General features: G+C 32.9%; 1 protein-coding gene and 1 long non-coding RNA gene across 8 annotated transcripts in view; one reads left to right on the plus strand and one right to left on the minus strand.

Moving 5' to 3' along the window:
* Positions 1–12189, plus strand: part of LOC134737691 (uncharacterized) — a 50217-nt gene extending 38028 nt beyond the window's left edge. The window contains exon 3 of the long non-coding RNA XR_010122837.1: positions 12010–12189. This is a non-coding gene — a long non-coding RNA (uncharacterized LOC134737691). The remainder of the gene's footprint in view (positions 1–12009) is intronic.
* Positions 7564–16333, minus strand: part of SCN9A (sodium voltage-gated channel alpha subunit 9) — a 178909-nt gene continuing 170139 nt past the window's right edge. For all 7 annotated transcript variants that reach the window (XM_063647615.1, XM_063647611.1, XM_063647610.1 and 4 more), the window contains 3 exons: positions 16184–16288; positions 15779–16049; positions 7564–12235 (listed from right to left, as the gene is read on the minus strand). In XM_063647615.1, the coding sequence (XP_063503685.1) occupies positions 11043–12235; positions 15779–16049; positions 16184–16288 (1569 nt within the window). In that variant the 3' untranslated portion in view covers positions 7564–11042. The remainder of the gene's footprint in view (positions 12236–15778; positions 16050–16183; positions 16289–16333) is intronic.

A 16333-nucleotide genomic window follows, 5' to 3' on the forward strand; every position in this document is an offset into this window, starting at 1 on the left:
AGACTCTGTCTCAAAATAAATAAACAAATTAATTAACTTAAAAAATAAAGAGCTAGGATCACATTCTGTCACTCAGGCTGGAGTGCAGTGGCATGATCATAGCTAACCGCAGCTTCAAACTCCTGGGCTCAAGCAATTCTCTTGCCTCAGCCTTCTGAGCAGCTGAGATTATAGGCACAAGCCTGGATTCCCTTGTTGTATACCTATACCTCAATATTTATTCTTTCTAATCTTGATGGATGTTTGGATTGTTGCCAGTTTGAGACCATAATGAATATATCATCTGTAAACATTCACATACATGTTTTTGATGACTATAAATACTCCTTTCTGTGCATATATACCAGTGATAGAATTTCTGGTCATGAATATATATGGCTAGCATTAATAGATACTGACAAACATATCTTCAAAGTAGTTGTCCAGGTATATATTCTTACCAGGAATATGTGGGAGTTTCTTTTGCTCTACATCTTTGAAAACACTTATTGTCAGGTTTTTTTTTTTAATTTAGTTATCCTGGTGGCGGTCTAGCAATATTTCATTACTACTTTAACTTGCATTTTTCTGATGAATAACTCAAAAAATAAGAAAAAGACTGACATCCCAATGCACGAAGTTAGCATTTACGTTTGTAAATGCTAAATATTGTCTTTGTGTCTTGGTTCTTTTTCCTTCTCTAGTTCTAAAGGCAATTGCTTCTCTTATTTTTCCTGGCTCCCTTCTGGATTCCTTTTTGCCTATAACGCTGCTCTAAGTAGTATTCTGGCTGAGGCTTGTAGGGGGCAGACCTACTTGTCTTTAAAATAAATGGACAATGCATGATTCTTTAGAAATAAGCATATCTTTTAATTGCAAGCACCAGGCCAAATTAGGTGACTCTAAACCATTTATTAATCTTTGTTCTGAATTTAAGATAGAAATGAGGTGATTAGGATGAGTAAATAAAAGAAAATAAATTGAGCAGAAAATGAAGGATGGAAGAATTCTTTTCCCACTTCTATTTCCTCCTCCTCCTCTTTTATCAGAGTTTTATCAGACTGATTCTATTAAGGTCATGGACAAGAATCAATATATCAAGATGAGCTGAGTTGTTCAGGTGTTACAATTTTATCTTTATTATTTTTTAGAGGGAGTCAAAATTAGATTTGATATTTAGAAGTTTGGCAGTTGTAAACTTTACAGGATTTTTTTAAGAGAAAAAGATATTTTCTGTGGCATTTCATACTTTCTTTTCATCCATAAAATTTTGTTAGCTCATAATTTCTCAAAATGAGAAGAGCATCACAGAAAATTATAATAAACTATCTTCAGTCAGAAGCATACACTTATATTTTAACTGTAAATTTTAATCCTTGTCTCATTCATTGTCTTTGGCCAGAAATATTAAAACAAGATGAGTATTTTAATATTTAAAACAATTTTTTTAAATTGTACTTTAAGTTTTAGGGTACATGTACACAACGTGCAGGTTACATATGTATACATGTGCAATGTTGGTGTGCTGCATCCATTAACTAGTCATTTAACATATCTGCTAATGCTATCCCTCCCCCCTCCCCCTACCATAGACTGGATTAAGAAAATGTGGCACATATACACCATGGAATACTATGCAGCCATAAAAAAGGATGAGCTCATGTCCTTTGCAGGGACATGGATGAAGCTGGAAACCATCATTCTCAGCAAACTATCGCAAGGACAAAAAACCAAACACTGCATGTTCTCACTCATAGGTGGGAATTGAACAATGAGAACACATGGACACAGGAAGTATTTTAATGTTCAAAAAAAATACACTTAGGGAAGTGAGAAATCAAATAACTATTAAGAATAAAAAAAGTTAGTTGATGAGTGATGTTTCTCTGGAAAAACACCTTATATATTATTGAAACAAATTTCTAGAGGGGAATACATCTGGATTAGAGAATTGTGTAAGTCTCAGGCCCTAGAAAACTTTTATCTGCCTCCTCCTCCAATGTAGAATTTCCTCTGACTTGCTTTGAATCACAGCACACTCAGTTTAAGGGATGTCTGCTTGGTGGGCCTATGCTTAATACAAAATTCTATTCAGAGAAAGTTGAGGAAAAAGTTACAATTTTTTTTCAACTAGCAGCATGAGAAAACTTAAATGTAATGAAATGAATGTAATGAAATAAAGCCCCACTTATTATTCATTCAGGATATGATCTGAAAAAGCTGACCTGAAATATTATGTCTGAATTATTTTTCTTGGAAAAAAGTCCTTTGTTTCAAAGTGCAAATTGTAAAAATGCACTAACAGCGTGTCAAAGAAACTCCACTTGAACAAGTGATCCCATCTCTGTGACTGTTCCATGTAATTATGATAAAAATGGCAACCCAAACTCTTGAATAACCATAGGAAGAATTATCATGTCTGAATGAACCCAAAGCTTACCTACTAGCCAAAAAGAAACACCTGAACTTAAAGATAATTGACTCAATTTCTCACAGAAAGACATCATTTTGAATTTGCAGCAATATTTTAAAAGAGAAAATCGAGAGCACGTAATGTCCCTAGGACAACTAGTTAGTCATTTTTGGGGTAATGGTCTTCACTGTTGCTATGTGATTATTTTGGGGCTCTATCCAATTCAATAGATCTTGGGTAAGTCTCAGTATTTTTTAAACTAATAGCTAAGGTAATGTCGGTTATCCATGATTCATACCTTGATAGACATTGTCAGAGATCAGTCGTTGTAACTGGGGAAGATTTTGTCCCCCTGAGAACATTTAACAAAGATGGGGACATTTTTATTTGTCATAACTGTGGAATTAGGAATGTTTATTGATATCTAGAGGTTAGAGACCAGTGATGGTGCTAAACATCCCACCATGCACAGGACAGCCACTCACAACAAAGAATTATCCAGCTCAAATATCAAGATTGCCAATATTGAGAAACTCAGGCCTTAGAGAAATAAATGTCTGATTTTAATGTAGATTGTATATGAAAGTTTTCAGTTTTCAATCCCTTTGTTTCCTACTTGACATTATCTCTGTTTTTTTCCTACTCCGTTAAAGCTATAGAGGAAAAACACTTTTAACTTAGTCCTTCAAAAATGCCAGTTTTCTATCCTAATTTTATTTTGTGAGCAGTGGGACAGTTTCAAACATGCACTCAACTTATGATGTGAAAGACATGTATAGTCTCTCTCAGGACAGAAAGCATTGGCACTGTATAAGAATATAAGAATACACTATACTTTTGTTGAGAAGATCTTGCAAACAGAAAGAAAACTATTGAGGCTGAAGCACACAGATTGAGATAGGGAAAGAGGGAAGATAAGAGCAGTGAGGCTGACATGGTGTAGGGCTGGAAAGCTTGTAGAACTTGTAGACAGTAACAGTATAGAGTTTGTAAAATCTTTGCTGAGGATTTTAGAATTTATCATAATAATAATGGAGAAATATTACAGAATTTTATGCCGGAAAATAACCCAAAATTTTAAGCAGGGAAATGTCACAACCTCATAAAATCCACTCTGGCTACTGTACTGAGAATAGATTTGGAAGTCAGGCAAGAATGGATTTAGGAAGATAAAACAAGTAGGTTATTACATTGTCTTATAAAGAGGTTAAAGGTGGTAATGGATTAGATTGGGGTTGACAGTGGAAATTAAGAGAAGTTGATGGATTTACGTCACATTAGGTGGTAGAATGAACTGGTCTTGGTGAATAAATGCGGAGGGTTAATGAAGAGGATTACTAGTTTGGAAAACTGGATGAATGGTGGTACTAATCAATGAGAAGGAAGATGTAATTTATTTACCATGATATACAGTTGTCCCTTAGTATCTGTTGGGGATTGGCTTCTGGACTCCCTGAGAATACCAAAATCCACAGATGCTCAAATTTCTCATACAAATGGCATAGTGTTTGCTTATAACCTACACACATCCTCCTATATAGTTTAAAATTACCTACACGTCACTTCATTTGCATGGATTCAATGTAGTACTCAGCATATGGAAAATTCAAGTTTTGCTTTTTGGGGCTTTGTGGATTTTTTCCCCAACTATTTCTGATCCAGAGTTGGTTGAATCCACAGATCAGAAACCATGGATATGGAGGACTGAATGCATATATATATATATATATATATATATATATATATCTTCCACCATGAGATTAGTATTCCTGTAGAAAAAAGAAGAGAGACCAGAGCTCACTGCCTCCTCCATTTGAAGACACAGTGAGAATGCTGCCCTCTGCCAGCCAGGAAATGAGCCCTCACTGGGGAACGAAATTGGCCGGCTCCTTAATCTTCGACTCCTCAGCCTCGGGAGCTGTTAGAAATAAATTTCTGTTGTTCTAGCCACCCAGTCTATGGTACATTATTATGACAGCCCCAGCTTTCTAAGACCAACACAAAAATGATAATACTCTGGCTCCTGCTATTCTTTAAGTAATAATCTATTATTGTCTCTGACTCCTGAGTCTCATGTCTTCTGCAAGCATGTAACATGCTAAAGTGAATTATGTTACTCTAAGAGTGAAATATATAATGCACCCTTCCTTAAATGTATTGACATAGAAACTTTTTATGTTCCAAATGAAACGTTTTAGAAGACATTTGCTGTAGATTTTCTTGGCCTTCATTTTAAAGGCATGAGTGGGACAAGTATACTTCAGATTCTCTTTGACTTTGAGAAAATTACTTAAGATTGCCCATTTTCTTTGGCTTCTGGGTAAAAATTTGTAAGGTGCTTTGCCAAGAATAAGGTGCACTGAATGGTAAACACGAATAGGATAGTCAACAGGGAGGAAAATCTCCTCCTTTAAATTTTTGATAAGATAACAATTAACCTTTGCTTTCTACATCAGTCTTTTGCAGGCGAGATCAGTGTGCCAAACTGCCTCACCAGTGTCCCTCTCTTTTTACCTCCACAGTCTGTATGAGCCATTGTGGTTTGATAAAATAACCTTTCTAGCAGCATTGCTCATCTGTATTTATACCTTAGCATGGTACATTGGAAAACAGGAGCATGCATTTGTGTTTGATCCTTTGTAACAAATGATCACAAATTTAGTAGCTTAAAATAATACAAATGTATTATCTCACAATTTTTGTGAGGCAGGAGCCTGGGTTTAGTTATCTGTGTTTTGTATAAAGACACACGTAACCCCATCCATTTATTTTTTCTGTTCTGTTAGAAGGAATTAGTGTATCACAGTTGGTTTATATCCTTTTCTTATATGAGCAAGATATCGTTCTTTCTCATATAAAAATGAGCAGTCCTCAAGAGTAGCCTAAGAACAGGAGAAAGCACATTTTAACATATTGTCAATGTACAGAGTAGAAGACACAAGATATTTAAAGAGAGTAAATCCGGAGGCTCTTCAGATGAAGGGCCAGCCATAAGTAAATGAACGTATTTCTTTAAAGCAGCACATGCAAACCCAGATTATGTTCTCACATATTTAGAAATAGTAATTTAATGGGAGTGCATTCTTAATATTCACTGGATATAATTTTCCCATAAATTCTAAATTTTACATATCACTAAAAATAGAAATGAATCATGATGGTATATTAGAGAAGAATTATATTTTTATGAAAAGAATATGACTGAACTAACTTGAAGACATTTTGTTTTGTAGGAAATAAAATAAAAACTAGGTCATGCCAGCAAATATTACAACTTAGGAATAACTTTTGCTCAATTCTACTAGATTTTCGAAATTTTCAACAAGCTCTGAACATTTTCTGTATACTTATTGTGCATTGCTTTTATCTATTGTTTCTAAAGATATATTTAAAAAGATTCAAGCTAAAGCACAATGATGCAGTTGTTACCAATGTCTCATAAATCTCTTCAAATTACCTTTTCGCAGACAGATCAATTATTAATGTAGGTATGGCTCTCAGAGTAATAGGAAGTCAAGCTAAGTGTAGCATGTTCGCTCTATTGCTTGTTTATAACTATCAATTATTCATGTTTCATTTCCTGTGTGCATCAAATACTATTGCAGCAAAATCCCCCTCTGCTCTAGCTAGTATGTAATTTCTGCCTCCCTTGAGAGAGATTACCATGTATCCTGCAGCTCATTTTGCTTGGGTTATGGCATAGCGTTATCTACAATGTGAAAGAATTTAGCTTTGTTGTTGTAAAAAATTTACATGTATGACAATCACTTATGTTGAAATGGATTACAGTATTATTCAGTGATTATAATTCTATTTTGCAGAGTGGCTATTGCAACTATCAGTACAGAAGTCCCAAGGACTATTTTACACCTTTTACATGCTATTATGATAACATAAAAGTTGAAATAATGGCCTAGTATAGCAATTATTTTTAGAATATCTTACCTAATGACCATCAAAAGGACTTGATGCTTATAGCTAAAGTAGAGGGTTGTATTAATTACTCAGCTAAAAATGGTAAGAACCACCTCCGCTTTTTGGAAATAAGCTAGACCTTTATAAATGTGCATATTTCCTGATTTTAATATGTTGTTTGAATTCATAAATCTAAAAAGTAGCTAAATTTTGAAATATTTGGTGCATATGCCACATCACTAAATATTTACTACCTACCAATGGGAGCACAAAACTCTTTTGGGCACTATAGTTATACTTACCTATATAAAATAGAGAAAATATTGTCATTATTTAACATTCATGGAGAGTGCATTGTTCCTGTATGATACAGAGGTAGCCTGGGTTCTTAAATTTTTAGTAGCAAATTAATTGCCATACTAACTACTCTTACTACTAATATAAATTTTCAATGTGTTTTCAGTCATTGTTCTAATTTCTTCATGAAGCTTGTCTCATTCTATCATTACAACCACATAATGAAGTAGTACTCTTCTCCTCATTTTATAGATAAGAAAGTTGAGGCCCATATAGGTTAAAGAATGTATTCAGTAAACTCATAGGGTCATGGCTTAACTGGGATACAAATATAGTTCTAGTCTTAGAACCCATGCTCTTAGCCATTATGTATGCTATATCACCTCTTAAGAGCTGGTACAGCTTTCCCATCTGTAAAATGAGAAAAAGAGTAATACTCCATGATGTGGTTGTGAGGGTGGAATGAGACAAGCTACACAAAGAAATTAGAACAATGACCATACAGAATCAAGAATTTATATTAGTAGTAATAGTAGTTAGTATGGCAACCAATTTGCTACTAAAAATTTAAGAATCCAGGCTACTTCTGTGTCATACAGGAACAATGCAGTCTCCATGAACCAAAGCTCTTAGCCATTATGTATGCTACACCACCTCTTAATGCTATTACACAAAGATGTAGACATCGCTGTGTGGCTAGATGTTTGCATATTTTTGCTTCCTGTCTCAATTTTCTCCCTTTGCACAAACCTTGATGTGGATTTCAAGGAATTACTTTGGAACTCTAGATTCTTTGTCCTTGTCTTTGTTTCCCGGGAACACTTCTTACGGAGGACGTTTGAAGCTGTCCTTTCAATGAAAAGGAAAAAGCTATCAGTTGCTGCAACTTATTTAGATATCCACTGACTTTACCTGCCTATGGTTATTCTAACTGAAACAGAAAATACTTGTAAACGTAATTTTATTTTGTATAACTTTTATTCTTAGATTATGTTACAATGTGTCAGTCTCAAGTATAACTACAATATAATTTATGGCAAACTCAAACATTTTGAGCATTCATAGACCTATGAAATTTGTAAAGAATCCTATGTAAACAGCTTTATTATATTCATGGCTATTTATTTATTTTCATGAAGCAATTCTTGATTGTTTCCCTCAAGAAGATAATAACATAATAAACCACAGATATTTTTTAAAAATTGGTGGCCTTTATACATAGGTCCTAAACCCAGGCCAATTCTCTGGCCATCCTAATTTAGTTGGCCCTTCTTTCAGCACTTCTATTAACATTTCTCTGAAATAGCTATTTAGAACTGCTTTATTTACATATGCGTTTTATTTTCAGTCTTTTTAATAAAGCTATCAAAACTCTATAAAATCATGCTAAATATTTTGGGTTGCGATGTTCAACAATCAGCATTTAAAAACAGCTCACAAGTCACCCAAATCTTTTGCAAACTAGGTAACTATCAAAAAGCTAAAATTAGATTCTCTAATTTTCATCCGAAAGATTTGTGTTCAAACCTGTTTGGGGCATGGTGGCTCATGCCTGTAACCCCAGCATGTTGGCAGGTCATGGCGGTAGGAACACTTGAAGCCAGGAGTTTGAGACTAGCCTGGGCAACATAGCAAGACCCCTTATCTACAAAAATTTAAATATTAGCCAGGCATGGTGGCATGTACCTGTAGTCTTAGCTACTTGGGAGGCTGAGGCAGGAGGGTTGCTTGAGCCCAGAGTTGAGGCTGCAGAGAGCTATGATCATGCCACTGAACTCTAGCCTGGGTGACAGAGTGAGACCTGGTCACTTAAAAAAAGTTTTTAGAAAACCTGTTTGCTTCCATTCTATTCTAAGTTAAGTTCTTCAGTGTAACTGCCATTCTGTATTGTTGGGTGTAATAAGTTCAGCGATTATAAAATTTAAATATTAATATGACAGTGCCTTCTGAAGGGTGAAACCATCAGTACAAACAGTAATCCACATGTAAAGAGAAGTCTAATTTTACTTCAAGCTTATACTTAATAAGCTCTTTCTTCCAAATAAATATTATTTTTAATTGATAAAAAGTCACAAGTAGACATTCCTGAAACAAACATAAATATATGTAAAACTTAACCATGTTATTTAAAAAAAAATCATAGTTCATGAAATAGGAAAAAGAACAACTTTATATATATATTTGAAATGCTAAGAAGAAATTGTGTTAACAAACCAGTTGCCCATATTTTTTATTTTACATAAAAACAAGGCAATGTAAAAACTTTAATAGAAAATTACACACGAACCTGTCAAACATCTTTTCTTACTACATTATGTAAGTATTCATAATGCAGTTATATTTGTGAGTTTGAAATAATGGTAGATTGAATTCAAATTTAAGGTGATGTTAAATTCTTAATTTAATGTATTTAAAAATCTGATGAATGGAATATATTTTGTATAGGTCCCTACTTAAATTATCAAAACCTATTTCCAACAGGCTTGGTAGGTATGTGATAAAATGATCTATATAGTCTCAGAAAACACTGCATGGTGTCTTTCATATTAAATTAAAAAGTGGTTCAAATAGCCTAAGATGAATGAACCTAAGATGGTATAAAGAATCTTTAGCACTAGATTGAGTTTTATACTTACATTAGAACAAATGTCTCAAAGTAATAATAGATGTTGTAAAATATATCACAATTTAAAAACATTCTAGACTTCTGATCTCATTCTTTAACCATAATTCTTTGTTTCTATAGGTATGTTTAAATCCTCTTTCTTTTTAAATTGCCAGAACAACAAAAAATATGTGCTTTAAACATTTATTATATAAATGTAATTTATTTTTTTAAATATGAAAAGCAAATTAGTGAAAGTTGTTTTATATATTTGCTTCAATATCTCCCACAAAAATCTTCTAAATAAAACTACATTCTACCTGTGTAGCTCAATTTTTGCCTGTGCATGAATAACTTTATTGAAGAAAGATCTCATATTCCTGAAATAAACTCATGAAAAAGAGCATTATGGTTATTTCTTTTCAAATTACTATTAATAGGTGTTTTCAAAAAACTAGATGTCTACAGCTAATGCAAAATGAATATGTGCTTGATAAATTAGAAGCCCATGGTACTGTGTTGATTGAGGCAAAATATATTTCATATCATAGAATTTTAAGGAGAAGGTGACATCTTCCTCATTGTATACATTGAAGTATATCCAAAAGATTACTTCCATAATTTAGGAAAGTAAGTTGGTGGCAAGAGAGCAAATTGGCAAGAATCCCTATTTAAATGCTTTTTTATTCATACTAAACACATAGCTGTGTTGAAAGTCTGTCATATTACATGATTTGAAAGCTTGCCAAACACGGGATTGTATACAAGTGATGCAATAAATACTGTGCCCAAGTTATTATCTGCTCAAATATGTACCATGGTCAAACAACTAACTGCATATCAGGAAGAATTTCATCAACTTTGCTTACAGCGAAAGGATGACTAAACAATACTGCATAAGAAAGCAGGAAAATTTGACAAAAGAGTTTAAGAGACTATTATCAGTATTTTGGACTGCACAGTCAAATGTTAGGCTATGTAAATAATAGCAAATAGAACTTCTGTCAATTATTACTTTTTTCTCAGTTATCTTTGTTTTTTTGAGGAGTGTAATATGTACTTAGAATAATTTTTCAAGTTCTGTGGTTATTATATGAACAAAAAGGGATATGAAAGAAGAAAGGCTATGAAACACAATACTCTAAAGGTAAGTCTTATCCTTGTTGGCATGTGAGTCAAGATGAATGAAAAACATTTGTAGAAATGAACAGCCTACATACATTTTTAATCCCATGGCATTTTATAGGCACATATAAATTGGTTCTGATGCAATGTAGAATAAATTTAAGCACCTCAAAATATAGACTAACCTCTGTACATTGATAAAAAGTCAAGCTCCCTAATAATGCATTTTAACTAAACATTTATAACTAATGTCCATTACTTCTATCAAGCATTTCATTGCAAAGCCAAGGCAAAATACTTTTGTTGATTTCAAAATAATAGATAAATAATAGATTTTTCTGTGTGTGTGTGTTGTTTATTTACATGGGAAACAAGACTAATTACAATCCTGTGAAAAGATGACAAGGCAGATGTAAAAGTTTTCTACGTGGTCTTCTGATTTATTAAAAACCAAAAAACTGAATCACCTTTGTATGCTATAATCAATAATTCCTACAGAGTTCTCTTACGATTCTTAAAGAATCATCGGTGCAAAAATAACCATCTGCTAATGCTGCCCACCTTTCTTAGGAAATCAGAGTTAGTGACTGCACTGCCTTTGAGAATATTTTGATAAAAAGGATTTTGGCATAGACTTCCTCAAAAGAGTTTTATTAACACATATAAATCACTTTCACAGGCTGTAAACAATATATCAAAAACGAAGCTCTATTTTTTGCTTTCCTTGCTGTCTTTCCCTTTGTCTTCCTTTTCTGTTCTGTCTTGTTCATATTTCTCTTTGTCTGGCTTTGTTACACTATCATATGAAGGTGGAGAGGTGGTGGATGAAGTGGCATCTGTTTTTTCTGGACTTGAGTTCTCATTAACATTATCAAAAGCCATATCTTTTTTATTGAGTAAATCATCATCTCTGTCTCCATCTTTTATGTATATACTTGATATATTTTTGACATTTTGCCTTAAGCGGTAACGTCTATAAGCACGCTGAATGACAGTAGCAGACACGTCCTCTTGTTTCCGTTTTAGTGTGGTTGTGATGGGTTCATAGGACACTTTGGAAGGATTTGCAGACATGAACCTTTCTTCCATCTGTGAACGAAGAGAATCCATCTCCCCACTCTCACCCAAAACACGCTTTGTAAAAGCAAATAAGATGTCAAGACAATGGATCCTGTCACCACTGACCATGGGCAGATCCATGGCAATGAGCTGGACTTTGTTGGGTTTTGCTATGAGAAGAGGAGGATCCAGGGCAGCTGCAAAATCAGAGAGCTTGCAATATTCTATAAACTGAGTTGCATCTGGATCAAACTTCTCCCAAACTTCATAGAACATCTCAAAGTCATCCTCACTCAGAGGTTCAGTACTTTCTTCAGTGGCAACACTAAAATTCTCCAGTATGACTGCAATGTACATGTTCACCACAACCAGGAAGGATATGATGATATAACTAACAAAGTAGAATATTCCAACAGATGGGTTACCACAGTCTCCTTCAACTGAACTTCCAGGATGAACTTTTTTTGGGTCACAGTCGGGTGGCTTACTGTTAAGAATAGGTGCTAGCAATCCATCCCAGCCAGCAGAGGTTGTAATTTGGAACAGGCAAATCATACTGTTGCCAAAGGTCTCAAAATTGAACATGTCATTAATTCCATCTTCCTTTTTAACATAGGCAAAGTTGGACATTCCAAAGATGGCGTAGATGAACATGACCAGGAAGAGCAGGAGGCCGATGTTAAATAACGCAGGAAGGGACATCATCAAAGCAAAGAGCAGCGTGCGGATCCCCTTTGCTCCTTTGACTAGACGTAGGATTCGGCCAATCCTGGCAAGACGGATCACTCGGAACAGGGTAGGGGACACAAAATACGTTTCAATCAAATCAGCTAGAAACATACCTGTATGTGGAGGAATATAATAGAAATAAAATATTTAAATATGTATGCTACCTAAAATGATGACTCAACAGTTTTATCTGTCAACTCTTTTCTTATAAATTCAAGACAGTTATTTTATACTGAATGCAATTACTTAAAAAAGGATTAAGAAATTCCAAAGAAAAATGACTAACATTACCATTGTGACATTTTCTCCTTTTTACTAAGCTCATGGGCCATTTTTTTCCTCCATAATAGTGTTTTAAATTTTAAGAATAATACCTACTCACATAGAAAATTCAAGCAATACCGTTAAATGCTAAAAAGAAAATATAAATCACCTGAAATGTCAACAACAATAACTATTATGAATATTTTTTTGAGTATCACTTCAGACATTTTTCTGTGCAAGCACATGTACACACACAAACAAATGTATTCATGTTATATAAGCTTTTTTTGTAACCTATTTATTTACTTATTTTTCAAGACAGTCTCACTCTGTCGCCAAAGCTGGAGTGCAGTGGCGTGATCTTGGCTCACTGCAATCTCCACATCCCGGGATCAAATGATTCTCCAGCCTCAGCCTCCAGAGTAGCAGGGACTACAGGCATGCACCACCACACCTGGTTAAGTTTTGTATTTTTGGTAGGGACGGGTTTCACCATGTTGGCCAGGCTGGTCTCAAACTTCTGACTTCAAGTGATTTCGCCCACCTCGGCCTCCCAATGTGCTGGGATTATAGGTGTGAGCCACGATGCCCAGCTTGTAACCTATTTTAATTACTTTATTTGTCATGGAGATAGTTTCATAAAAATGACAACAAAATAATTTATTATAGTGGTATAATGCTCTCTCAAAATAACCACAAATTGAAGACTAGCATTTATACTGTTTCCATTTTTGTTACTGAAATGAATATTTAAATAGGTATGTTCTCCTAATTGCATGAGTACTTTTTAATAATATATTAATAGAACTTGGGTCAACAGTATATATATATTTATATATATACACACACTATATATACACACATACTATATATATATAACATACTATATATACTATATATATAGTACTATATATATACTATGTATACATACTATATACTATCTATAGTATATATAATATGTATACACTATAGTGTATACTATATATAGTATATAGTATGTATATAGTATATAGTATGTGTATACTATAGATAGTATATAGTATGTGTATGCTATATATGGAGTATATAGTATGTGTATATAGTACTATATATACACATACTATATACTATATACATAGTATGTGTGTGTGTATATATATACATACAATATATAGCTGAACCTATCTCCAGAAAGCCTGTACTAATTAACATTTCTAATGGCAGTATGTGATAGTGCTCGTACCTTACACGTTCACCAGTATTGAGTACTACCATTCTTCTTTATAGTTTTTTACCAAAAAATTTTCATGACATTTGAAAACATCTACTATTGTAATTTATTTACATTTTTTGTGAACATAATCCACAATCTTCATTGTGTTTTGTTATTTTGTATCCTTATTGGTTATTTTTAACTTCTGTTTTTGGCTTAGTTTGGTATTTGCCCGTATGTCTGTTGGGATTTTTACTATATTCTTATTAATTTATAAGAACAATTTTCTGTTTAAAGTATTGATCCTTTCTTGGCCTTAACTGTTACGTAAACATTTCCCCTATTTTTTATCTTTCGACCTTTAATTTATGATGATTTTTTCCCCAAAGAATATTTTGTTTTTTTGTGCAGTCATTTCTTCTTCATTTTTTTTTTTGGCTTTACAAATTTGTGTTATGAATAGAAAGGACTATAAGAGTATATGGTTATACGTCTATTTCCACATATTTCCTACTAGAATCTCTTTTTTTTAACTTTAGATTTTGATTCATGTGATCTTTTCACTCAGTAAACTGGTAATTATACGTTAAAGTTTAATTTGGACTCTCTTCAAACCCATTGAGCTTTTATATTTGAACAATTTTACTTAACATAAATATTATAAGTCTTAATATTTTGCAGAATAAGCCACCTCTTGTCACCCTAATTTTCTTCCAGATGAATTTAGAATCATTTGGACTTATATTGTTATTGTCTATTTATTACCCCCACTACATAAAAAGACTCATTGATATTTTCCTTGAATTTATAGATTAATAAATTTAAAAGTCTTAATTACAATGAGAGAAGCTTATCTAAGTACGTGATAATCCTTTCAATTATTTCAGCTTTCTTTTATTTCCTAAAGTTTTCTTCAGAAGTCTCATATGATAAAGTTATTATTAGATAATTTACTTTATTTTTATTGCAATTGTGAATCAGATTTTCTATTTTTTTCATGTATAAGATAATTATTAGTGTTGGTACATGTAATTTAAAATTTGTACCTTTTGAACTCTAATTGAATTTATTTTTAGTTGATTCTCTTTCATTATATGAAGAAGGTCATTATATGAAGTTCTTGCATTATATGAAGAAGGTCATTATATTAAGGATCATTTGCTCCATTGTTTGTATATATGTACCTCTTTGTTTTCTTATCTAATTGCATTGGCCAACACTACTAAAAACAGGGATGATACAGGCACACTCTTTTCTTTTTCCTGACTTAATAGGAATGCTTTCAGAATTATTTTTGTTAGTGTGAAATTCTCACCTAAATTTTAATTCATTTTCTTACATCAATTTTGGTATGACTTCTGGTGATAATATGCTTTTCCAAAAATATTGATTTTAAATGCTTACTCTGTTATGTGGCACTCAATTTTATGATTCTAAGTCATGCAACCTTGAACCTTTTCAGATTGATAAACTGTTGATTAAATTTGTAGTAAATAATCCCTATAATCTCTATTAAAAGTTTATAATTCTAAAAAGAAATACAATCCTAAAATACTTTGCAAGATATGTGAAAATAACAACAACAAAAAAAACTCAAGAAGATAGAAAAACAACCATGACAATGAATGTATAGGAAGTATAAAATCATGTGCTGTTATTCACAGACATGACCGTGGCTGGTTGAGGAATGATTGGCATTTTATACACTTATGAAGTATTAAGCCTTAAAAAATAAAACTGGCATTTCTAGAGACCTTAACTTCACTTTAAATTCTGGAAGAATTTTCACAAATTCACAGATACTCTGGCTATTAATATTATCATTAATCAAATGACAAGTCTCACATGTGCGAAAACCAGAAGTTATTTCAGATTCAACATTGTTTTTTCCAAGACACAGCTATATATAAACATGGTAACTAGCTTTGCAAAGGTAATAGTGGAAACTAAATATCAACAAGTATAATTTCCTTCTAACAGATAGAAATATTTGGCTTTGGGGCCTGTAGTGTAAACCCAGAAACACTGTAGTATGAGAGACAGATATTTTTGTTTTGCTTTTTAGGATTTTTTCATTCTTTCATTGTACTGACTTACTCAAGAGTAAATTTGCATTCAGGAATTCAGAATATACTTCCTTGAGCATAAGTGAAGTTTAGCTTTACTCAAAAAATAAAATCTGAATAATAAATATTCTTACCTACAATGGAGATAATCACAACCACAAAATCAAAAATATTCCATCCTACAGTGAAGTAGTAGTGTCTGAGGGAGATCAGTTTTAGCACACATTCTCCAGTGAAAAGGATTATAAAAACTACATTTATCCAATATAAAACTTCAGTCATATGTTGACTTTGACCCTCCTTTTCTACCATCATGGTTACCATGTTGAGACAGATAAGAACCATGATACTAATATCAAATGCTTGATTTGTCACTAGGTCAAATATACATCCTTGGATTTTGTTCTGCAAAGAAACGAGAATAATATTGAATGCAGAGTAAATTTTTCAAGTAGAATCTAGAAATTAAAGATATGCATTAAAAATGAATTAGAAATAATTTGAAAATCTATATGCTAAAGATATATATATTTTTTTACCCCTGGTCGAGGAATTGGCTTTTGTGGCTTCTTGGACCCCAGCTTTTTCATTGCATTATAGTATTTCTTCTGTTCTTCTGTCATAAAGATGTCTTGACCTCCAAGGTAAAGAAACAAAAAATAAATGTAGTTAAAACCAGGATCATTGTC

This window comes from Pongo pygmaeus, chromosome 11 (assembly GCF_028885625.2).
Source record: "Pongo pygmaeus isolate AG05252 chromosome 11, NHGRI_mPonPyg2-v2.0_pri, whole genome shotgun sequence".
NCBI lineage: Eukaryota > Metazoa > Chordata > Mammalia > Primates > Hominidae > Pongo > Pongo pygmaeus.